Genomic DNA, 24,432 nt, shown 5'->3' with positions numbered 1-24,432 from the left:
CCATGAAGAGAACTTTACCACTCTGGGGCTCTCAGGGCAGGAAATAAGGGCCTCTTCATATGTCCATCTGGGGATGCTACTTACAAGAGCTCAGCACACATGGCACATCTATTGCCATGGGTCCTCCCATCAGGACCACGGACTGGATCATTCTCCCTTGTACATCCGAGTCGTCCATCTTGCACATAGGCCCGAAAGTCACTGCACACATCCTAAAGAAGAGGGAAAGGAGATGACACACAGGGGCTTGCAATACCATACTCAGCAAACGCTGGTCCCAGAGAAAGAGCTTTGTGGATCTGTGTCACTTGCATTTAAGTACAGAACTGTTCATTTTCTTATTTGCTTGTTTGAAAAGAGTGCTAGATCTCAAGTGGATCATAATATAATATAATCTCACCAGCTGCTCATGCCCCAGAGATACTTAAGCTTTTAATGTAGGCACTTTAATTAGGAAAATCTGAACACAAAATGGTTTGTGATCTTGTTGTTATTTAAAACGCCATGTCTACTCACAAACAGGGAATGCGAATTAACTAAACTTCAAGGGTGATGATAGAAATCTCCAGGTCACTGCTGTAATAGCGTGACGTACGCTTGAGGACAAACCTGAATGGTGAGAAAACAAGTGTGCCCGGCAGTAACTGAAGACAAGTATTCCAACCTTAGGTCTGCAACCCACTCAGTTCACCTCTTTGAACTCCACTTTCTGCATGTGAAAAATGGGAACTCACACCCAGCCCACATTCCACATTCCAGGCCAGGATCAAAGAAACAATTAGGAAACGTGATTTGGAAATAATTATTGTGACATAAGCTAACAAAAATTACGTCGTGTAATTTCAGTGTAACTTCCACCTAAAACCAGCTCCATTTACTGTCAATATCACACTGAGAATCAATTTTTGATGGTTTTAAGATATTTCAATAGTGTGTATAGAACATATGATATGTGCCAGTGATGACTTAATAGAGCACAAATATAAAAAACAGAATGTATGCAATTACAGTGAATTTAAGAGCAAGAGGCTCAGATTGGAGAATTCTAGAGGGTAAAAGATTAAAGCGGCAAGAAAAATGACAGCATCGTCCCTCCTACTAACTGTCCCATGTGTTTCAGGACAAGTTACAGGAAGGAAATAAACTCACATACATGTTATTACACTCATTTATTTTCTCACTTATTCTAGAAAATTCGTGACAAATTTATAAGTCTACTGTTTTGTAGGGTTGCATTGTAAACAGAGCTAGAATACTGTTCTGAGGTGTTTTGTATGCTAACAGGAAGATCACAGCCACGTAAACAACACTTTCATATCATGGTAGGTGCTGCGAAAATAAGCCCAACACAGCTATAATATGCTTCACTGAAATGCCAAAGTGTTAGAAACTTCTTTCTGAAAAGATTATTTTTGTGGCGAAGTGATATTAGTGAGAAGGAGCCGACCCACAGAGAGTTGAGGAAGAGCAGAAAAGGGCAAAGATTTGTCGGAGCAGGATCATGCTGTTTGAGCAGCAGAAGAAAGTGTGGTTGTCACAGAGGAAAGGGCAGGTGAGCTGCCTTTCTATAAGATGTCATTTTTATAAGGCGTAGAAACATCCATAGGAAACTGTGGATCAAAGTTACTGACATAGAACAATGTGGCCCTTGCCCTTCACCAGAAAACCAAGGGCAGCATACTAGGTCACAGGTGTTGGCTGGGGGACAACAGGGTGAATCAAAAGGCCAGCTGGGAGATTACAGAACAGGTGCAGGCATTTATTACTCCACCTCCTTGTCCTCCAGACTCCAAGGATGGTGAATCACAACCTACAGAAAACACCTCTTTTTAATGCTGACAATTATCAAGCACTTGCAGATGGATCCTGACCAGGAAGAGAGGCAGCAACTGGGCAGGTTCCAGAACTTTCAGCTCTTGCTCTTATTTCTTGTCCTAACAATCCATTCACCAGAAGCTTGATCTTGGACATTAACTCATTTTGGGAGGAAGAAAGTTAGGGCTGTTATGACATTTAATGTTTAAAATAAGTACCTATCTCAGAAATAAAACAACAACATCAAAGAAATACTATCTACTGAAAACAATGAATCAGCTGAAGAGGAAATTGTCAGGATGAATAGAAGAATAATTTACCAAAGGTGCAAGCATTCTTCAGAAAATAAAAGGTACTTTTATTATGAAACAAGACAATATATGATACAGAAACAACAATATATAATAGAATGTCCATACTTAGAAAAGATTTAAATAGCAATAAATAAAACAATACAAAGAATGAAAGTGGGATATGTTCAAACAGATAATGGATTTTAAGTTAGACGTTGAGGTCCAGGGAATCTTCCAAAAGGCAATAGCAATGAAATATTTAAAACACAGAAGCCTAGTGAAAACAAAATTAAAAATTTCACAAAATGGGAGAAAGCAGAAGTACAAACTTCTGAACAAGTAAGGAAAATTCATAGATTCTATGAAAAATGAAAGATAAAAACAGTTTTAAGAACAGAATGCTATAATCTATCTAGTTAACCTGAAGCTTCTTGAAGAATAGCAGATTTCCAGGATGTAAGCTGAGAAATTAGCTCATATTGTGAAAGAAGTCAGAAATCAACAATAGAGACAGATAAGAGCTAACCTTGTAAATATTTGAATATATGGATTTTAAGTTTGGGGCAATCATAATTGCAGGAAAAGTGTGTATGTTACATTTAAATGGCCACCAATGGGAAATTGAAAACAATAAACTAATTTGAAAATGATTTTAAAAACTGAAGATAACAATTAAGAAAAACAAAAGAAACAAGTTGGACTATAGCAGAAGTAACAGAAAAGGTAAATTATTTAAACCCACAAAGAAAGGACATAGTGTTTGAGTCATTTAAAAGTAATATCAAAACATATGATTTGTTGACTGCAGGGAAAATTTAAAAACTAAAAGGTTTACGATGGTTAAATTCACTGGGTCACAAAAGAACAAAAATATAGGAATGTGAGGAAGGGGATGTAAACACGGTGAGAGAGAAAGAGTGGAGGCAAGAGAAGCCAGAACACATTATATAAATACAAAGAGTAAGTCCAATAAAAAGCAAAATTATAAAAGGGTGGGGTCTTTTTCTGGTAGGCTATTTAACTAGAGGATCAATTATAAAACACATGAATTAATTTCATGTTCTTTTCCCAAAATTGGATTAATTACAAAGAGATCTAAAGATGTAAAAATAAGTAAGGCATACAAATATTTGAAATTAAAGTAAGAAAAATATGCAAAAATAAGGAAATAGGCAGGGAGTAGATGCAAATCTTAGCCACAGTCTGGATGCATTATTAGTGATTAATCAGATCATTATGTAAAACAGAATTAGGGGACAAGGAATGTGTAACAATAATAAACATACACTCCCCCAACATAAGCCTTCCTTCTCCCAAATAATTCAAACTCTGTAATAACATTAGATAAACCAATAGTTAGAATAATAGGCTTTACCAAAGACTAAGAGAACTATTCATTAAGAAAGAATAAGGTTATTAATCTTGTAGATTTTTGAAGAAAACTAACAAAATAAAAACAAATAATATTATTTTTTGAAACATATGAAGTAAATTATCAAAGTAAAGTATACATTTGTTAACAAAAAGCCAAATTTTCCTGAATAACCATTATCATATAGTCTATAATTCCTAACCAAATTTCATTAACATTTAGACCTAATATAACAACACTCTACGAAAATAAAATAATGAAGTACTACATTACTTTGAATTAGAGAGTATTAGGAATTATTTAGTTTATAATGACAATTGAAATGCCTAAAGTAAGAATGCTCAGACTGACAATTACTAATATTTTATATATGCTAATCTATTAACAAATACTAGCAAAATTGGGAATATTTTCATATTCCTGCTGGAATGTAAATTGATATAATAATTATGGAAATCACTTTGCAGGCTTCTCAGAAGACTGAGAATAGAAATATATAGAACCAGCTATTACTACTCCTGCCCACATACCCGACAGACTCCTGATCAACATACCATGAAAATATTTGCACAGCCATGTTTGCTGTTGTACTAGTCACAATAGTTAAAAAAATGGAAGCACCCTAGATGTTCATTGACAGATGAGTGGGTAAAGAAAATGTGACATACGCACAAATAGAAATTTATTAAGCAGTAAGAATGAAATAATCACATTTAAAAAAAATAGGAGTGCAGGTGGGCACCATTATGTTAAATGAGTGTGTGTAGGTATGTGTGTCTATATGTGCATGTGTTTGTGTGTGTGCGTGCATGTATATGCCTGTGTGTATCTCTATGTGTCTGTATGTGCCTGTATATCTGTATATATGAATGTGTATGTGTATCTGTGTGTGTTTCTGTGTGTCTCTTTTTCTGTACATATCTGCATATATCTCTGTGTGTCTCTTTGTGCACATGTGTCTGTGTGTATATTTGTGTGTGTCTGTATGAGTCTCTGTGTATGTATATGTCTCTGTATGGTGTATCTGTGTGTGCATGACTGTATTAGTCTGTGTGTGTTTGTCTTAATCTGTATGCCTCTTTGTGTTTATCTGTGTGTGATGAAGTAGAAAGCATATGTGGAAGACGAGAACTTGAAGGATGGAAGAGGGAAGTATAAAAAAGTATATCAATGATACCCATGTGACTATAAAGGCATAATTGGTGCACACATGGCATAAATGCATGTTAATGTCACATTGACACAAAGACAGAAAACAAAGATTTAGGGGGAAGGACTATTAAAGAAAGGGTAAAAAAGAACAAAATAAAATAACATATGTTTGAAAATACATCATTTGGTATGTTAATTTGCAGGTCTTTTAAAAAATAACAATTGATATAATAGTCATCAAAAAACAAAATATTAAAGTAAACAGGAACAAACAGAGGTAAGATCTGAAGGCCATGGAAGATGAGAACAATAGATAATATTACTGGCATGAATGCTAAAAAGGATGATAAAAATACAGAACTATAATTAAAAATAGCTGTACAAAATTTGTGCTAATACATATAAATTAAAATGGATGTATGACTGCACAAATATGCTAATGATGAATAAACATGTTGAATACATAAAGATTATTTTAATTGACATAATAATCTGTGATAGTTCCTCCCAAAATGACTATCTAAAGAGTTTTACAGTCGAATTTTCTTAAGATTTAGAAAACTTTTGTGAGACACAATAATTTACAATTACTCCAAAAATAAAAAAGTTGTAACATTACAGAGGTATTATTTATGTATCATAAAAGTCTCTCAAGTAATAACACAGTGATTTTCAAATAAATCTACGGAATTGTAAAGCTGTCACCAGACACCAGTTTGGGAATATTTCCATCTACTTTAAAAATTCCCCAGGGTCATTACAATCTTATTGCTTAGATCCTGCTTTAGGCAACGACAGAATATCTTTCTGACAAAATGTGCTATTTCTGAATGTTTCATACAGATGGACTTGTAAATATGATTGTTTAATTCTAATTTCTTTAACTTTGTAAATTTTTTCCGAGATTCATCCATTTGTAACACTGACAGTCACACATTCCTCCCTATTATTTAATGTTACTTCAGTTCATGCATATTATTTATCAGCTCACCTCTGGACATTTATGCCTTGGATTGATTAAAGTTTTGAAATATTAAAAGCAAGACTTCCATGCATGCAACATGTCTGACGTTGGGGAGACATTTTTTTTTTCACTCACTAGGTTCCTAGGATTGCATTTATGGGGTTCTATGGTGAATCTATGATTAAAGTGAAATTTGGATTAAGAGAGGGAGAGAGAAACAAAGAAATCTGTGTTATTTCTTAATTATGTAATTCCATGCTTCATCCCATGAGTTGACATGCTGAACCCATCATTTTATCATTAAGGTATGAATTCCAAGTTTCTTTCTATTGACACTGAGTAACCTTGCATTGTTTAACACTATAGGTTTATAGTTCAATTTGAATTTGTTCATTAAATGCTCCAACACTTTTATATAACTTCTAGGATCAATTGTACAATTTCCTTGTTAAAATATTAATGTGTCAGACTTTGTTGACTTCCCATGGGAGCCCTTGCCTATTGGGAGGGGTGGATGGGGGATGGGCTGGAAGAAGGGTGGGGAGAGGGGGGGTGGGAGGGAGAATTGTGGATGGAAAGTAAAATAAAATCAAAAAATAAATAAAAAAGAAAGAAAGTAACCATGACTTTATTTTGACATAATTTATGCTGAATTAATAGATTTTTAAAAAGTTGCTATCTTAAATATATTGACTTTTCTAAATAATGAGAAGGGGTTATCTCAGCCTCAAACTTCATGGCAATGTATCACTTAATTATGGGACCATGTGCTGAGAATTACTTTGTTTAGGTGATCTTATCTTTGTAAAAACATCAGAGATATAACTATAGAAAATTACATAGTATGATTTACTTTATTAACTATATAACACAAGGCATGTATAGACACACACACAGAGACACACAGACACAGACACACACACCCCTACTGATTCCAGGACCATTATGAACAGAACAACAGAAGATTAAATCAAACCAATAAGATGATGTAATCAAGAGACACAGGTATCAAATTGTGTCACATGCCTCTGCTTTACATAGTCGACAGTGCATAGGTTTGTTTAGCCCAGTAGCACCACAATCATGTGACTATAACATTGAGCTGTGATGCTAGGATTCCTATGAGGTTTCTCGACAATGGGTGTTTCAGTTCTGTTATAATTTTGTAGGTCCTCGGAGTTCCTGAACACATGGTACATGACTGTGTTTAAATCCTTCATTTCTCTTTGTGATATTTTACAGAATAAGCCACACACTTCCTATTATACATTTTATGGTCTACAGATTTAAATTAATTGTTTTAATCTTGAATCATTCATTGCTAGTTCATAGAAGTACAGTTGGTTTTTACAACTGGGCTTGTACATTGAAACAATTTTATATGCATTTATTAGCACTAATGGTTTTGCTTTTGTGTGCAGTTAGTAATTTACATTCATATGTATTATATCATAATTCTGTAATTATAGATATGTTGTTGCCTTTACAAGAACTGTGTATCTATTTCAATAAAACTGTCTAACAGTGACTAGAAGTTCCAGCTCAATGCTGACTAAAAATATTAAGAATAAATGACTAGCCGGGCGGTGGTGGTGCACGCCTTTAATCCCAGCACTCGGGAGGCAGAGACAGGCAGATCTCTGTGAGTTCGAGGCCAGCCTGGTTTACAAGAGCTAGTTCCAGGACAGGAACCAAAAGCTACAGAGAAACCCTGTCTCGAAAAATCAAAAAAAAAAAAAAATAAGCGACTATTTTCTCTCGTTAATTTTAAGGACAAAATACTTATTCTCTTATCTCTAAACATGATGCTGTTTCCATAGTTGTTCTCCATCAGGGATGCTTTATACATAAACAGTTATTAGCTCAGCTACTGGATTTTATTAACTCCCTCTCAACATCTTTTGCTTGGTTTTTCCCTCTCTTCTATCAATATATTGTGCTAGACTAGTAGATTTTTGTTGTTGTTGTTAGTGAACTTTGCGTTTTTATCTTGTTTCCACTTGCAGATTGCTTTATCTTCCCAGGGCTGTGGATTACACTTTTGTTAGGGTTTCCACATCCCTGATTAACACTTGTCAGTAGCTTCCAGTTCTTATAATCTCCTGCTGTGGTTATTGTTTCAAAGTAATGCTGACCTGGTAGAATGAGGTGGTAATCTCTAGAGGATTAGGATTATTTTTTCTGTTAGAACCCGAGAGAGTCTTCTGTGCCTGTACTTGTCCTTGATTAGCTTTCATTTTTTTTTCAGGTAGCTTATTCTATTGCATGTGTATGGGTGTTTTTCTTGTATGTATATGTGTGCAACATGATATACAAGAGGCCAAAAGAGGGTATCGGATCTCCTAGAAATGAAGTTACAGATGTTACAGATGTTAGGGGTTCTGGGAGTAGAACATTCTGGGAATAGAGCCATGTCTCCAGTCTGACTCAAGTTCGCTAGCTGAATTAGATCTGATTTGATTATTTACTTGTTTGTTTATTGTATGTATCTGTGCAATGTAATATGTATCATGTGATATGATATGATGTGATGTGGTGTGTGTGAGTGTGTAAGTGTGGGTGTATATGTGTGTAGGCACATGTGAAGGTCAAGGAACTTTAACTGCCTTAGATGTTTTTTGATTATATGTTCATCTATTTGTTTGTATCAATATATCACAATAATATATAATAAATTTGCCCTCATATTTTAGGTGGGTGTCAGAATAGTATCATTTCTATTTTAAAAAGTAATTTATTTCTAGTGAAGTTTTGTTTCTTTCTTCTCATTCTTTCCTTTAAAGTTACAAAATGATTGTTTCAATATTTTGTGTGCATCTATTCCAAGTACTTTTTCTGTCAAGTTAAACAGCTGTTTGCACTCAGAAACATTTTTTGATATTTCTCATATATATATATATATACATATATATATATATATATAACATTATATATACATTCTTCATTTTCACCATTCACATTCTTAAAACAATGCACAATATACAAGGCACTACGGAGATGAATGATCCTCAATTCTCCCCTAAAGTTTACTTTCGCTCTACTTTCCCCTACCTTGCATTACCTCTTTGACATCTTCCCTCACACGATTTGTGGTAGCTGATGTCTGCTAAGCAAGCATAGGCAGCTGTTATCTGCAAACCTGGCTTCTTTTTTAAATCTCCCGAGACTTGGGAGCTTAATGGTCAACCATTGAGTTGACATAAACATTGGTCAAATACCTCTACCTAAAAAAGATTACAGATGGAGTTTTGGGCATGGGGTGACCATTACATTTCATCTTCACTTGGGTGCCTTGTTTTCTGAGATCTTGTATAGATTTGGAGTTGACAGGAAGTGAAATGTCTGGGCTTCTCGAGATTTTGAAGCCTGAGACACCTCCCCCAAGCAGGACTGTAACCCTAGGTACATCCTCCTTGCTCCTGGTGGAGACCATCACATCCACAAAAACATGTATGGGCGGTGCAATTCTACGTTATCCCCAGTTCGTTCTGACCCTTTTAGCATTGCACTGAAGCTGCCGATGCCCAGGGCTAGCCTGGCATAGAGCCTCAATAGCAACTGGAGAGGACAAGAGACGGCTTATTGCTAAGCCAAACAATCACCCTTCCCATTCTTCCTATCCAAAGTGCGGCAGTTTCCAGCACAACTGCATAACCTGTAGATAATTTTCAGAGCACTAAAGAGATGTTTGATTAATTCTTTCTAACTTATATCCCAGTTGAGAAAAGAGATTTCCTGATTTCTGTATAGCCTGAAGTCTCAGCATGTAGGAAATTTTAAAGGGTTGATTCTAAACTTGATAAGAATAATTAAAAACAAAAATGTATAGCTCCTTGGCCTTATACACAAAATTGCAAAATCTATGAAGAATTACTATCCAAAGTACATTAAACTTTATTCTGAATAACTATAGTATAGCTTAAAACAATAGTCTCACACCAAGAAATCTCTAAGATTTTTATATTAAAGGCTAAAATTATTTTAACAATTACAGAAAGTCACTGATAATGACCAGCACACATTCAGCAGATTTGGAATCAATAGATAAAACTCATACTAACTCCCCAGAAGATAAATAATTAGCAGATAAAACCGTGGAAGTGTTCCCTTTAATATGAGAAAAGAGGAAGTGCTCTTTAGGTGTTTAACCCCGAATTCTTGCCAGTGATGTAAGGAATGAAAGAGAAATAGAGAATTAACTAATATTGAAAGAAAATAATTAAACTATAATTAATACAGATTATGTTATCAATTGCTAAGCAAAATATAAAACAAGGATCAAGCTGAGAGAATTAACATAGCTGACAGAATTCCATCATTTTATATTTTAAGATTCCCACTTAAATTTTAGTAAATCTCATTCTACAGATGTAAACATTCAAGTAGTAGTAGTCTTTAAATAGATTTAAGATAAGGTGTGTGTGTGTGTGTGTGTGTGTGTGTGTGAATGTCTTTGTTAATTTTTTTCTCATTTACTTGTGTTTCATATTTTTAAACACCATTGGCTAACCGAAGTTCTAATTAAGAAGACATAAAGAAGAGAAGAAAGGAAGTTGCAGAGCTGTTTCAGAAGAGAAACTCAGATTTTAAAGGAACGGCCAGTCCTCCTAGCTTTTGTAGCTTAAAAGGTAGTCAGTCCCTTTAATTATAGATAAAGGATTTGCAGGTATTGGTTGGCTGAGTAGCTGGCCTGGTATTTGTCTAAAGAGTGAGATTGACTGAGCCCCGAGGAAGAATTTAGTCAACTATGTTTATCGCGGAGGCAGAAGTTCTCAGACATTCCTCGGCTGTGGTGTTGCCAAGGAAGATGGTAGCTGGGTTAGACCATGGATGATACAAGTAATTAGGGTGTGTCTACCTTGACTGATCATTTTAATTATATGTCAGGGACAAAGGAGGAAGAGAAGTAAGAAATTAAAGAAAAAGCAACAAAGGGGACCAGGAGGTAATCCCTGGTCAGCCTAGCTGGTAACAGCCCATGTTTGGTCAACTAAAATTGTGAGATTTTGTAAGGCAGGTATTTCCATTAATATGGAAATGCTTATTTCATTTATTTAATGTTTTAAGAGTTATTTTTGGATTTTTCTATGATAAAATATATATCCAGTGAAATGGTTGTGTGGTGCTCCTTATATATTCAGTGTGTTTTTTTTCCTTTTATTTTATGACTTGGTTTTCTTTTAACCATTGGACACTAAATTCATGCAAAATATTAGCTTGAATTCCAACCTGCAAAATAGACACACATGAGTACAGTGGAATTAAATTAGGAGAACATTCCAAGTGTTGTACAAGAGAAAAAGAAAGGAATAAAACAGAAAAAAGGGCAAAGAAACGGACTTTCTTTGAAATGCCTTCCAATGCATGTTAAACACTGTGATTCGCTTTTAAAATTGAGTTGATAAAATAATGACAGCCAGAGATACACAGATTGCCCATATTACGCAGAAAATACAAGTTCTGAGAGGTGTTATAATCTCTGTAGTTCAAGAAAGGTTCATACAGGAACTAGACAGACAGGAGGTAAGAGAAACTCTCAGAAAGCTCTCCCCATCCGGCTAGCTCCTCCTCTCAGCATCTGTCAATGCTTCCTGAGTTGGGTCATGGGTTGGGCCTATGGACAAGCTGTACCAGATACTCAGCCCACCCTTCTCTAAGTCACATTCCCTCCCTTCTAAGTGGTTGGCTTCACAACAGGTAATTAGGAAGCAAACAGATAACTCTGAATAGAGTCCAGCATCTTTTTGAAAGTAAATGTGGCTTACCTTTGCTGGGGCAGCCGCCCTGGTAGCTCTTGATAAATCTCCCACGCTCTTATTGGACTTGGCTTCTTCTTCTCTGAGAAAGAGAGAGGACTAGCATAATTTGATGTTAAAATTACTTGTTGCTCAGCAATCTTTAGGAATAAAGACAGACATGATCAAGTTGCTTTTGACTGCTTACTGTGCTCAGCCTGAGCTGCCAGAGTGAAAATAGTTCCCATAATGAATGAGCAAGACCCTCCATGCCCCCCCCAAAAAAAGTCTCAAATATGTACAAGGATAGACAAGAACCTTGGTGTTTAACTAACATACCTGACCTTGGATACTTCCTTTAGTAAGATGACTATAATGCTACTGTAAACATTGGTCTGTGTCATTATTTGCAACATTTGAAAGACTATTTACATTGAACTTGACAGCCCATTATCAATGTCAAGATAATCCTAGCAAATCATAGTCTCCTTCTTCCCAGGTGAGCCAAGTATTTTATTATACAGATAAAGAATAGCAATTTAACAAGTGACTCTAATATTAAACTATTTTATTCTTGTTTAAAATCATCAGTAATTTCTTTATTCAAAGATTTGACTTCACATATATGATGAAAGGGAATCTTTGCTGTGAACAAGATGCTTGCTGGTTCATGTACAGCTTTCAAAAGAATGAGAAAGTGTTATTACACATGCATGGAATCCCCCACCCTAAATACTGTCCTGCTATGCGTCTTCATCCCTTCAGTACAAGTAACATATACGTCTAGTGCTTTGTTATGTTAATATTATTCAATACGTCACATTAAATCCTTGACATACGCCATCATGACTTTTGAAAAACCAATTATAGGATAATTGTCTTAAAAGGAATAAGCTTAGCATTGCCCTGATATGAACATTGAAGTCTTGAAAGTATTCAGAAATGAAGATGGGAACCCTCTAAAAAACATCAGTGGCCTGCAGGTGTATGTCAGTGGTACCGTCCTTGATTAGCATTCAGGGAGCCTTAGGTTCAATCTTTGACACTACAAAAAATATTCAAAAAGAATCTTAAAAAGAATTGTGATACTCTGGTTCCAGGATTTAGAACTGATAATGCAAACCTTCTACTGCCTTCTGTTTGTTGTTGAAGAGAAAGGAATCAAGCTCAGGAACGTTGAACAGATGCTGAGGTGTTGAGTAATAATCCTGGTAAATTTCCAGTATTCTTTCTGAGCCGAGCAGTGAAAGCTGTGTTGAGATTTTAGTCCACCACACCCTCGTACAATCTTAGCCTGTTCTCCCTGGCACTTGAATGGGTCTAAATGCATTCTCCACAAATCTCTCTGCTGGCTGGCAGCCACTAGACCAGTCTGCTTTCTCCTCATTGAATCTGCTCGACCTCTCAGGCACGGCAGAGTCAAGTCTTAACAGGCCCAGGAATCTGTCTTAAGTTCTTTGTATCTGAGAAACAGGAAGCTCAAAGTGGAACTACAATCCTGAGAATACTACAGGGTGCTAGTCTATTTGCATGGGGCTCCCTGACAGGTCTTTGAAATCCCATTGAGTGATCATTAAAGTCTTTCTCTGTGTGTGAGTGACAATTATCCAGTTTTATCTGATGGGAGGTGCCAGAATGGTCTGTTCACCCTGTGTTTTTACTTGCTTAGGTTTAAAAGAAGATTAAGGTGAACGAAAAATTACAAACAGACCATCTTCATGCCCTCGTTATTTCAGAGGCTAGCTGGTCATTTGAACATGTGCAAGGCAAAGGATTTTACTCACAGTATCCGTTTGCAAAAGATGCATAATTCGTTGTCCGAGCCATAGGGATTTGGAATAGGGTCGTTGCTTTCTGAACACAACTGCTTATTGATTTTCATCAATGCTTGAAGTTTTCTACATACGTCCTAGAGAAAAATATAGTTATACCATTTAAGAACTTCGTAAAACAACCTTATTTAATAGCATCATGCCCATGTGAGGAAGTCATTCAGTCAGTTTAAACAACACAAAACAACGATTCTGACTTGCCCATTAGAAACAGTAAACTCACCTAATAAGTGTTTATCTGATACAACTGATTATACAGAAAAACGTATGGAGACGTGTTATAAATACTCATTTAGTAAAATATTTTCCTTTCTTACTATTGTTATGGTGACACTAGATGTTATAATAAATAATAAGCTAAGTGGATGCATTAAATACTAGTGAGTAGTGAAACAGAAGTAGTAGCCACTAGACTGTGAGAGGATTGCTGGAATACTGGGAGTAAGTGTGTGAGCACTGGATTCTACCAAGGGGCCCTGCCACATACTCTGAAATGTCTACTGCATTTCTCTTAGCAATATTAGCAGTTATCAAATGTTTGCAAAATGTTCCTTCATATTTGGAAGACAAGTTTCTATAATGATTCATTCCCAGGACAAATTCCAGATCCTTTGGCCTTATATTAGAGGCTGACTTACTTCAATGCTGCTGGGACTGAAAATTCAAGACTCTTCTCCCAAAGATTTAGGACAGGCTTTGGTACTTGGAATTCCGTTTTAACCTCCAGCACACTGTCTAGCACTACTGTTATCTGTATAACATCCTCAAAGACATATTGTGATCGTCTTGATTTGGACTTCGTTTTGGTAAATGCCAATGGTCCCTATTTATCAAGTTTAAAAGGCTGCGTGGAAACCATTTTGAATTTTAGAATCCACAGGAAAGGATAGTGGAATGTCTCTGAAGTGAGGAAAAATTTTCATTTCTGTGCTCAGTGTGTTTGACTGACAGCCTGCTCTCTGTGTTACTTTGTCCTTCCTAGGACTGAAGTATATGTGAAAATCAACAGCACATTCATTTGTGCTGGGGGAGTGAGCACTCATTCAAAATGCTATCTGCACCACCAACGAGCAAAGTTTACTAGGCCCTTAGATCAAACTTGCCTAATTTGCCATTGATGCTTTCTTTAGATTTTCCCCTAAACAAATCCTGTTCTAGATACTTCCATCAGAAAGAAAATAATAAAGTTAATTTTTGTTCCAACTATCAAACATACCTCTTCCAAGGAATTGGTCATAGGAGTCTATGGACTCTATAAAACTTTATAATAATTGAGTCCATCAACAATCATTCATTGAGATTACTGTTAAATTCAACACGACAATACATAAAGTAATACAATAGTAAAGGAGTAGAAGCATGCTGATCTGAGAAGCTCACAGAGAAGAATGGGTACCATTTTATCTAATCCAGCTTCTTAAATATGTCTGGAAGTTTCAGCTACCTACAGAACAATTAGTAAGCAGACCAACCCATCCCTGGGAAATCTTGCTAAGGGTGACCTGTTAAAACATCTTTGACTGTTATCCCTGTTCAGTGATCTCTCAGAGAGATGAAGTAGCAATTTATGGTAACAGAAAGGAGCTGGCCATCTTGAGATCTGATGTGTGGCTCGTTGATGTTTTACACCAATTTAGAAACTAACTTCCTAGATTGCCGAATGTGAATGGTTCTATAAAGCTTTCAAAACCTTATAGCAGAAAGGCTATAAAGCCTAGTATCTTCACAATAAAATCATTATTCTTGGAAGGTAGATATTGGACAACATGTATAGAAAAAAGGAATAATGATAATACTAGAATGAAACTCTAAATAATCTTAATAGTTAAATCATAAAAACCCATCAATTCTAAGCAGTGTTGACTAGGTTCCATAATGTCACAGTTAAACTCCATAATGTCATAATTAGATGTAATTCCTTAAGGGATCCACCTTTAAAAACAGTAAGTTAACAAACTTATTCACAGTGTTCAGTGTGCTCAGAGATGGGCCACTGGTATTCTGCTGAGGTTTAAATACCCCAATCTAGTTCCCTGGGATGCAGTGAAAGAACATACAAATGGAAAGCTCTAAATGTGCTTCTCCTTGGGGGAAACTGAGTGTCCTTAAAATGATCAAAAAATAGAAGGTTGGTACTGGAGCAGATCCAGACTGAGATGTCATCACTCAGAGCCACGGAGATGACTCTGCCTTGCAACTCCAAGCCCTCGGCTTGCTTTCGTTTCACTAAAGGTATTCTCCTTTTCCACATCTCAGAAACAAACTGGATCCACCTCACGTCAGGTGCTCTTGTTGTTGTCTTCTGTCCATCCACCTACCTGGCAATCAAATCCTCCAGGAGCTGGCCTTGCTCCCATTTTTGTATTGAAATGCTAACAGATTTGTTTTGGCTTTATAATGACCCTTCTCCAATGACAAATTTGAGCCTATATATAAGATCCTTTCTGGTGGCGACAGTGTCAGTCCATGGTGTTGTGGCTCATGTTTGAAATATTCAACAAGATTCTATGATGCTAGGAAGACCTCAAGTTAATTAATTTTCAGGACAACAGCAAAGATCCCAGGATCATGAAGAGTTTTCTGTTGGGGGACAATATCCAAAGAGTATTCTCGGAAACTTTCCCAGAGTGAAGACTGTTTTCTTGTGCGCATCTTGCCTTTTATTTCCATATAATAAGGTAGCTAAACCTGTGGTTTTCAAGAAGATTTTCAGCACAGTAGAATTCGATGATATCAAAGAAATTCAGTGCAAATTTTTCAACCATTGCTTGTGATCTGAGGTTTTAACGTGTGTCCTGCTCTCTAAAACCCAGACTCTGCCAAAGTCTCATGAGCCATCACCGACTAGCCAAACTTGGGTGAAATAATAGAGGCTATCTATGTGAAATCTTCTAGAATATTAAGGAACAACGTTTCTTTTCTTAAAAACAGTTACAGTGGGATACAAACAATTTAATAATGTTTTAAAAGAAGTTTGGTAGAAAGAAAACCTACTTAATTCCTTTGTTTAATTTTCATGGCCTTTGAGAGATGTAACAAATTTAGCTTCACATACAATATTGTTTCAAATGATACAGCAATGGCATACAGAGCAGCTTGTAGACAAAGATAAAATATGTACAGGACAAAGACATGACCTTTTCAATTACCTTTCAAATAGATATAAAATATATTTCTATACAAGGAGGTTCTTTTGTTTCTCAATAACAGGCCTGTCATAATCACCTGAATACCTTCCTGGATCCAGGGTTCTGCCCTCGCAGGTGCTTCTACTAGGGCTGCTGTAAGCTGTCAAGATCTCTCCTGGCCTTTGATCCTTGTTCCCACGCTTTCTCACCATAGAACACTCTGTATCTTTTTCCCATTTAGAAATGGAGACCCCCTTTAGTTCCTGGAATATTCTATATCTTACTCTTTTTTCCCTAGCACTATTATTGAGAGAGCCATATATTTTTGCAATTTACCTGTCACAAAAACTAAAGTTTCAGAAGGCATGAGTTTTATGTCTATTGTTTACTTTAGAAAATACTGGTTTTTCAAAAGAGATCAGAATTATTAAATAGATATGTATTTAATTATATATATGTGTGTATGTGTGTGTGAGTGTATGCATGTGTGTGATGACTATGTACTGTCACACAGACACATATTTCTTTGCAAAATGATTACCTAAAATGCTTATATAGTATCCTGGATTTTTCACTTGTTGAGTGGAAAAATAGCAATTTCTTGGTTGATTATTTTATGTTTGTCTTTGGAGTTTTAAAGTACTGTTTTAGTATGGTAGATTGCCTCTTGCAAATGCCTTATATAAATAATATAATGAGAGAGAAGGAGAGACAGAGAGACTAAGAAAGAGACAGAGATAAATATTAATATTTTATCCATAAAAATCTGTTTTTGCATTTTTAACAAAAGTTTTTAATGCCTGTCAGTATGCTGTCTGTATTATTAACATGAAAATGTTGGCCAAAAAATCAATTTTCTTTTGGTAACTTTGAAGGAATTCAATGAGAAGAAGCAAGACTGACCTGAACTGAATCCCCACTGACGGCATCTGAGACAAAAATGCAGAAAACAAGGTTAAGAGATATTTACTTTTTAATAAATTAGACATATGATTCACTCAGTGCAAGGCTCTGACTGTTTCACTGAAAATGTATTCTACAACCACAAATTATCTTGAATGCATTAAGATTTATGGTGACAGATCTCATGATGGCACTGTCACAAGGGCCCAATGCTCACATTGTCCTAAACCTACCAGATTATCTATGTCGCACCATAACTCACTGAAGAGTGAGAGACAGCCTTCCTCCTTGACAGATGGCAGCACAGTGCATATGCCAAATACACCGTACCAATTTAAATATAAGCTTAAACTATATATATGGATGTATACATATAATATAAAATTTCATTTTCTGAACTCTGGCTATTCTAATTCCTTATTACAGAAGCAAAATCAGAGCTCTGTCAGAAACTAAGGTTAATTAATGTCATAGACCTATTACGCACTCATTAACTTAATCTCTTATACCTTAGATTTATTTTATGAAACAACATCATTTGTGTATAATGATCTCAATAGCTTTATATCTGAAGTTCAGTGTTGTAAAAGGACTGGTCAGAGAAAGGTAAATCTATGTAGCCCATGTCATCCTGACAAGTAAAAACAAAATTAGAAAATTTATTTTCTAGCTCTCACAAAAGTCCTTAATTCTTCAGGAACAATATTTTCAATTCATTTAGAATCTTAAGATAGAATAAATGTAAAGGGAAATATTGTTTCAAAACTAGAACAGTCAATATAATTTATTTTTAATATTCACTTACCCATATAGTTTTAAAATACATGTAGTAATTGCATGCCAGTTTTAAGTGTCTAATGCCTATAGGTAGAACAAACTGGATGCTTGGATACAAAATAATCTATTGGCTTTTCAGAGCTAGTATAAAATTATCAGAAGGGCCTCTCACAGAAAAAAAGTTCAATTATTCTCAAACAATTTTCATTATTAAGTATAGTTCGAGATTTTAACATTCTGTATATAATTACATATGTGTTATATACACGCACATACATATACATATATATATATACATTAGTCTACATATTATATACATACATAAGTAATACACACACACAAACACACACATTCTAAGTAGGGGATGGGGAAGAAAAGCCCCTTCCCCAAGCTTTGAGATCTATGGCAAGAAACTTTCAGTGTTTGTAAACTGCTCACCTTGTGTGAGATAAAGAGCCAGGGTCAGAAGCAGTAGCACTGGGTCTGTCTTCATGCTGAAGGTGATGTAAGTCAGTTACAGGTCTGCTCTGTGCATTGCTCAGCTGGTGCTCTAAGACTGACCGTGTGAGCCGCAGCTCACTTTTATACATAGGGTGACACACACACAGAACCAGTTGTTCAGGCTCATGCTAGACTCCTTAGACGGCACCAGTTTAGTTTCCATCCTATAAGATCCTGCCAAGGTATCAGATTTAAGCAGATAATGCCTATTTCTAGCACAGTAGTATGTTTTCATGATAGTCAACCCAGAAGTCTAGAGAAAGGACCCCACTGGGGGCCTATCATTTTTAATCTTATATGAGCTCCCTTGTGATGCCAGGCTGCTACGGTCTCTTCCAACGTGTCTCTCTCTAACTGACCTCCCTTCATAAGTGAGAGGGGAAGGGAAACGTAGACAGATTCCTTGTCCTATCCATCAGGAAAAATGGAAAGATTTCCACATCTGGGGAAGGGTGTGTCTAATGAGAGAACCTGGGGTTTGTGTGAATTCCATCTGTAGATATTCCCAAGTGGTACTTAATGACTATATAGTGACTACAAACTCGGCATTCTTTTCCCTTCACACACTGGTAAAAGCAGAAACAGTGAACGTATGTCTTATATATAACGACTTTTTAAAACTTCCCTTCAGCTCCAGATATAGTTCAGTGATAAGGCACTGATTGCCTAGCACGTGAGAGCTCCTGGATTCCATCCCTACCTAGAGCCACAAAAATAATTCTCAATCAAAAGATTATTTTATCCTCTCCAAATACCACACTCCTCCTAAAGAGTAAAGGTTCAAGACTAAACTTTCTGTAGCCCATACATATCTAAATTATGCTGTTTCTACTAAATTAAATTTATTCTTTTGTTATTTGACCTTCCTGCAAAGAAAAAAAAAAGTTGTTACACATTATAAATATATGTGACCTTTTCAAGTACATTGTTTGTTTTTCTCATTCTACAAAGTGTACATTCTATAAGACAGCTCATCTTTCACTGTTGGCTTAGATTTCCCATGTAAAGGACATTGGGAGTTTCTGTTGGACTCTTAATGATGGAAGTGAAGGTGTTTCTCACTATTCTACTGGCTTGTGGGACCCTTTCCCTCCTCCTGGGTTGCCTCGTCCAGCCTTAATATGGGGGTTTGTCTTTGCTCTTGTTACATCTTATTGTTCTGTGTTTGGTTGATATCATTGGGAGGCCTGCTCTTTTCTGAGAGGAAATGGAGGAGGAGTAGATCTGGGGACATTGGCAGGAGGGAAGGAGGGGAGGCTGTGGTTGTATATATAGTATAAGGGAAGAATAAATTTAAGAAAATAACTGAAGCCACAATCAAATCATTTGATTTCAGTAATTCTCAGGGTTTCCACATACATAGGAAGGAAAAAAAAAGTCATGAAATCAAAGAACTTGGTATAATCTTGGCACTTTTAAAGTCAGAATTTCCCCCCTTTACTCATAAAATAATTTGCAACTCATAAAACAACCATTGAATACTAACTTTTATCACATTGTCATTGCTCAATAAAAGTAGTGACCGTGGAGGGCAAGGTCTATATATCACTGCCCTAACTTTAAAAACCAGAGTCTGTCATACCTCAGTGTAAGGAAAGCGGGCCAGGGAGGCAGGCGGTCTGTTGCTGCTATTCCTGTCTGTGTGACGACAGCATAATGGGAATGAACCAGCTTTGGATCCAAAACTTGACTCACCAGTTACTTGCCTTGGGCAAGTCACTTCCTTCCTCTGAGCTGCTGTTCCCTAACATGTAAAACAGAGTAAGTAACACAAGGGCTGTACAATTGGAAGGCTCGGATGTTACCCAGGTGCTGTGATTGTGTGTGTATGCAACTTTACTACTATAACAATACCAAGACTATGTGGTGAGCTTCGTTGCTAAAGACAGCTGGTCTCCTGTCATGAAATGCCAACTGCTTGAATCTGGATCTCAACAACAGTTGCAAGTTTACTGAGCATCTACATTCCAAAGTTAAAACGAAACATCTTTTCATTTCTTAATTGTGCTTATTGGAACATCCTTGTTCCTATATAAAAAAAGCCTTTTAAATATTCATGCACAAAGGCTAATATAGTTTATTTTGCATTTTCCCAGCCAGGTCACTGAAACTCTCTTAGTAGTAGGCAAGTTAATTCTTTCCAATAGAATCAGTGACTGTGTAAAATGCCTTGACGATACCTACTGTGGACCAGGTGAATCCTATTCTCACGGGTGGATTTAGAGGCAAGGAGGAACAAAAGAACCAACAGGTGAGTGTCTCTTTGAAGAATCTCTGCTATGAGGAAACCTGAAGGAGGTGGATTCCTCCCTCTTGGCAAAGGGCTCCTCACTGACAGCCAGAGCTTCCATTCCCAGGAGGGGAAGAACACCCAGTTCCCCCATTAATGAAAGATCCCATTGGTTGCCCATGGCCATCAGGGCTTTCTCTCCAGTTCACTTCAGGAACGTTGCAAATCTGGAGATAATTAATCACATGCCCTGTCAATCACTCTTTGTTTCTTAAAACCACAGTTGTTAAATTCAGATGAATGAGATTGTCGTTAGGCTTAGATTACTGCTAGACAATCAGAGACTCTCTCTGATCCACGTTCTGGTCTTCTGAACATTTATCAGAGATACGTAACTCTATTTACTCTTTCTAGAAAGGAAAAGGATTAGATGGTAAAAGCCGTAAACTTTCCAATTCTGTTCATTTGTCATCCAGATTCAAATCTGAACTCAAGTGAGAAGTACTGACAAAGAGGGGAAAAAAGAATAGAACAGGCAGAATTTTCATAAACCAGCAATGTCCCTGAAAACAAAGAATATTTCTAAACATCAAAGTTAGTCTTCTTTTTTCTATGCTTTAAGTTTCTTGATGCTTCTAGTGATTATTCTTTTCTCAATGAATGATCTTTTATACTTCCTCAGCTTTCACCACTGTCTTTTGTTTAATATTATGTTCATTTGATTTTCTTTGTTGATTTTCTGTGATTTTCTTGCTCTCTCTCTCAACACACACACACACACACAATCTCAATAGTCAAATAGATGATGACGAAGAAAATTGCTGTCCTGGTTTGCTTTCGGTTGCTATGAGAAAACACTAAGATCGCAAACCTAACCTGGACAGGGGAAGATTCACTCAGCTAACATGCCCCCTCACTAATCTTTGTGAAGGAAAATCGGGGTTGGAATGTGGAAGCAGGACCTGAAGCAGGGGCCATGGAAGAGTGCTACTTGCTGATTTGCTGTATGAGGCTTACTTAGCTTCCTTTTATATAGTGCTCTGGAGTTCCTGCCCAGGGCTGGCACTGTCCACAGTGGACTGGGATCCCCACATCAATCATAGATCAAGAAAATGTTCCTACAGACTTTCCCATAGGGAATCTCCTGGATGCAGTACATCATTTAACACACCCTTTTTTCAAGTTGGCAAGTTGACAATGTCAAAGCAAAGCAAAGCAAACCAAACCAAAACAAAACAAAAACCACACAAGTGTAAAGGTCTTCCTCTAAATTAAGAGTTTTCACTTGCAGTGTGCGCTGTAAAACAGACTATAACTTTGCAGCCTATAGGCTTTCACTTTCAGTAGATTGCTTGGTACATGACAGGGAATCCTCACTGGTTTATTGTTAAATATGCATGTTAGTGTAATGGAAGAACTCTGAGCACATTTAAGATGGGCTAGGCTAATGGTGTCCAGTAGATTAGAAGTATTAAATGTATTTTGGGGGATACAATATGTGGTTGGACTTTCCTTGAATTGTCAGCTCCCAGATAATGGCTTGGAGACTTATTATTTATTATGAAAGCCTGACCTTAGCTTAGGCTTCTTCCCAACTAGTTCTTAAAACTTAAATTAACTCATTTATATCCACCTCTGTTCTGCCACATGACTCATTACCTCTGTTCAGTACCGTGTGTCCCACTTTCTCTTTGTCTGGCTGGCAAATTTCTGCCTTTCTGATTCCTTATCCCTGTTCCTCCCCTCCCCCAGAAATCTCACCTATTCCCTTCTGCCCTTCTATTTGCTATTCAGCTCTTTATTAAACCAATCAGAAGATGTTTTGGAAGAGACAAATATTCACAATGCACAAAAAGATAATCCCACAACAAAAATATGCATAACAAAATTTACTAATCAGCGTAAGTGGAAAGTTAGGAGACAATAAGTACCTGATACAAATTTTACCACTTGCTATTCTCCGTATTTTTAAAATTATGATTTTATTAATTCTTTGAGGATTTTATACAATGTATTTTGATCATATTCAGCTTATTATAAACTCCTCCCATATCCTACCTGTCTCTTCATCCACCTACCTTCATCCCTCCAACTCTCTATTTCTTTTTTAAGCTCATGGTTCCTGTTGGTACCCCAATTACTTCTAGGCATATGTCCTGTCCTTAAGTGTGGACCTTATTCTGGTTGTTACACCATTAATGAAAACTGTCTTTCCTTCATCCAAAGCTATTAAATGTGAACAGTTCTTGAGATAGGGGTGGGTATTATTTCCCTCTCCCCTCCTCCATGCTGGGATTTTTGCCTGGCTTGAAATTTTGCAGGTCTTGTGCAATCGCAATATGAACTGACAATCTCTGTGAGTTCATATGCACAATTACTCTGTTGTGTCTGGAAAGGATTGTTTCCTTGCAGTCATCCAGAACCTCCAATTTTTACAATCTTAACACCTTCTCTTCTGCATAGATCCCTGAGATTAAGGGTGTGGTGGGATATGGACATCTCATTATGTCTGAGCATTCAAAGTCTCTTATTCTCTACAAATTCTTCAGGTGTGAGTCTCTTCATTTCTTCATTATTTGCCATACACTGGGGGAAAAGAGCTTCTCTGAAGAGAGATGATAGGTGACATAATCTATGGTATAGTGATACAATGGCAGCAGTTGTTTTAATGCTATGACCATATAGTAGAAGAATGGTAGATTCCTTTCTCCATGACATAGGTCATTGTATGTCTTTTTTTTTTTTTCGAGACAGGGTTTCTCTGTAGCTTTGGTGCCTGTCCCAGAACTAGCTCTTGTAGACCAGACTGGCCTCGAACTCCCAGAGATCCGCCTGCCTCTGCCTCCCAAGTGTTGGGATTAAAGGAGTGCGCTACCATTGCCCAGCTCATCGTATGTTCTTGACGTTCTTGACAGTGTTTGTTTGAGTTCCATTTTTGAAGAACAGTATTCTCAACTTTTTATGGAATCTTAGGACCCCAAAATTTATTAGTTGAGAAGTATCTATATCTCCTAATATATTTTAGAAGATGAAACAAAATACTTATTTTCCTACTTTTAATTCCTTCCTCCCAGAATTCTATTATACCTCTATTTGTATTTTTGTCTTGATACTTATTTCGGAAAAGATGCCAACTGGAAGGCAGCCTTTACTGAATTTCTTATCTCAGAATACTTAACAATCCACTTCACTCCCTCTCTGAGAATTCCTTTCTGTTTACCTGGAAAGACTAAGAATGGAAGAGATAAGAATCTATTTGCATCTAAGAATAGAATGAGAAGGGCATTGTTTGTTCAGTGAGTATATAGAGTGCTATTTATAGATATAATTATTGCTTTTATTAGATTAGGGTTAAGAAAACAAAAAGACTCAATGTTTAATTATTTTAAAGAAAACAAACTATCTTTTTTTCATTTTACATACCAATCCCACTTCCCACTCTTTCTCCTTTTTTACCACCCTCCAAGCCCACCACCACCCTCCAAGCCCACCCGCATCCACTCCTAACAGAGGGTAAGTCACATTGCTTTGAGGAATGTCCAAGACCCTCCCTACTATATCTAGGCTGAGCAAGGTATCCATCCAAAGAGAAAGGGTTCCAAAAAATCCAGGACAAGCAGTAGGGATAAATCCTGTTGCCACTGCCAGTGGCTCTGCCGTCTGCCCAGCCATCCAATTGTCACCCACATTCAGAGAGACTAGTTTGGACCTATGCTGTTTTCTTCCTTGT

The 24,432-nt window shown here is 36.6% G+C and overlaps 1 protein-coding gene across 1 annotated transcript in view; it reads right to left on the bottom strand.

Moving 5' to 3' along the window:
* The window catches only part of LOC121442236 (serine protease inhibitor Kazal-type 5-like), a 55,156-nt gene extending 39,636 nt beyond the window's left edge, over nucleotides 1-15,520 (bottom strand). Inside the window, exons 1-5 of the mRNA XM_041643700.1 lie at nucleotides 15,482-15,520; nucleotides 13,867-13,986; nucleotides 13,116-13,240; nucleotides 11,362-11,434; nucleotides 85-212 (exon numbers count right to left, since the gene is read on the bottom strand). Of these exons, the coding sequence (XP_041499634.1) occupies nucleotides 85-212; nucleotides 11,362-11,434; nucleotides 13,116-13,240; nucleotides 13,867-13,986; nucleotides 15,482-15,520 (485 nt within the window). The remainder of the gene's footprint in view (nucleotides 1-84; nucleotides 213-11,361; nucleotides 11,435-13,115; nucleotides 13,241-13,866; nucleotides 13,987-15,481) is intronic.
* Nucleotides 15,521-24,432: the final 8,912 nt, after the last annotated feature.

The sequence above is a fragment of the Microtus oregoni genome, unplaced genomic scaffold, assembly GCF_018167655.1.
Source record: "Microtus oregoni isolate MIOR12 unplaced genomic scaffold, Mior012 000088F_ref0000325, whole genome shotgun sequence".
Taxonomy (NCBI): domain Eukaryota; kingdom Metazoa; phylum Chordata; class Mammalia; order Rodentia; family Cricetidae; genus Microtus; species Microtus oregoni.
This window is presented reverse-complemented; position numbering and strand designations above follow the sequence as displayed.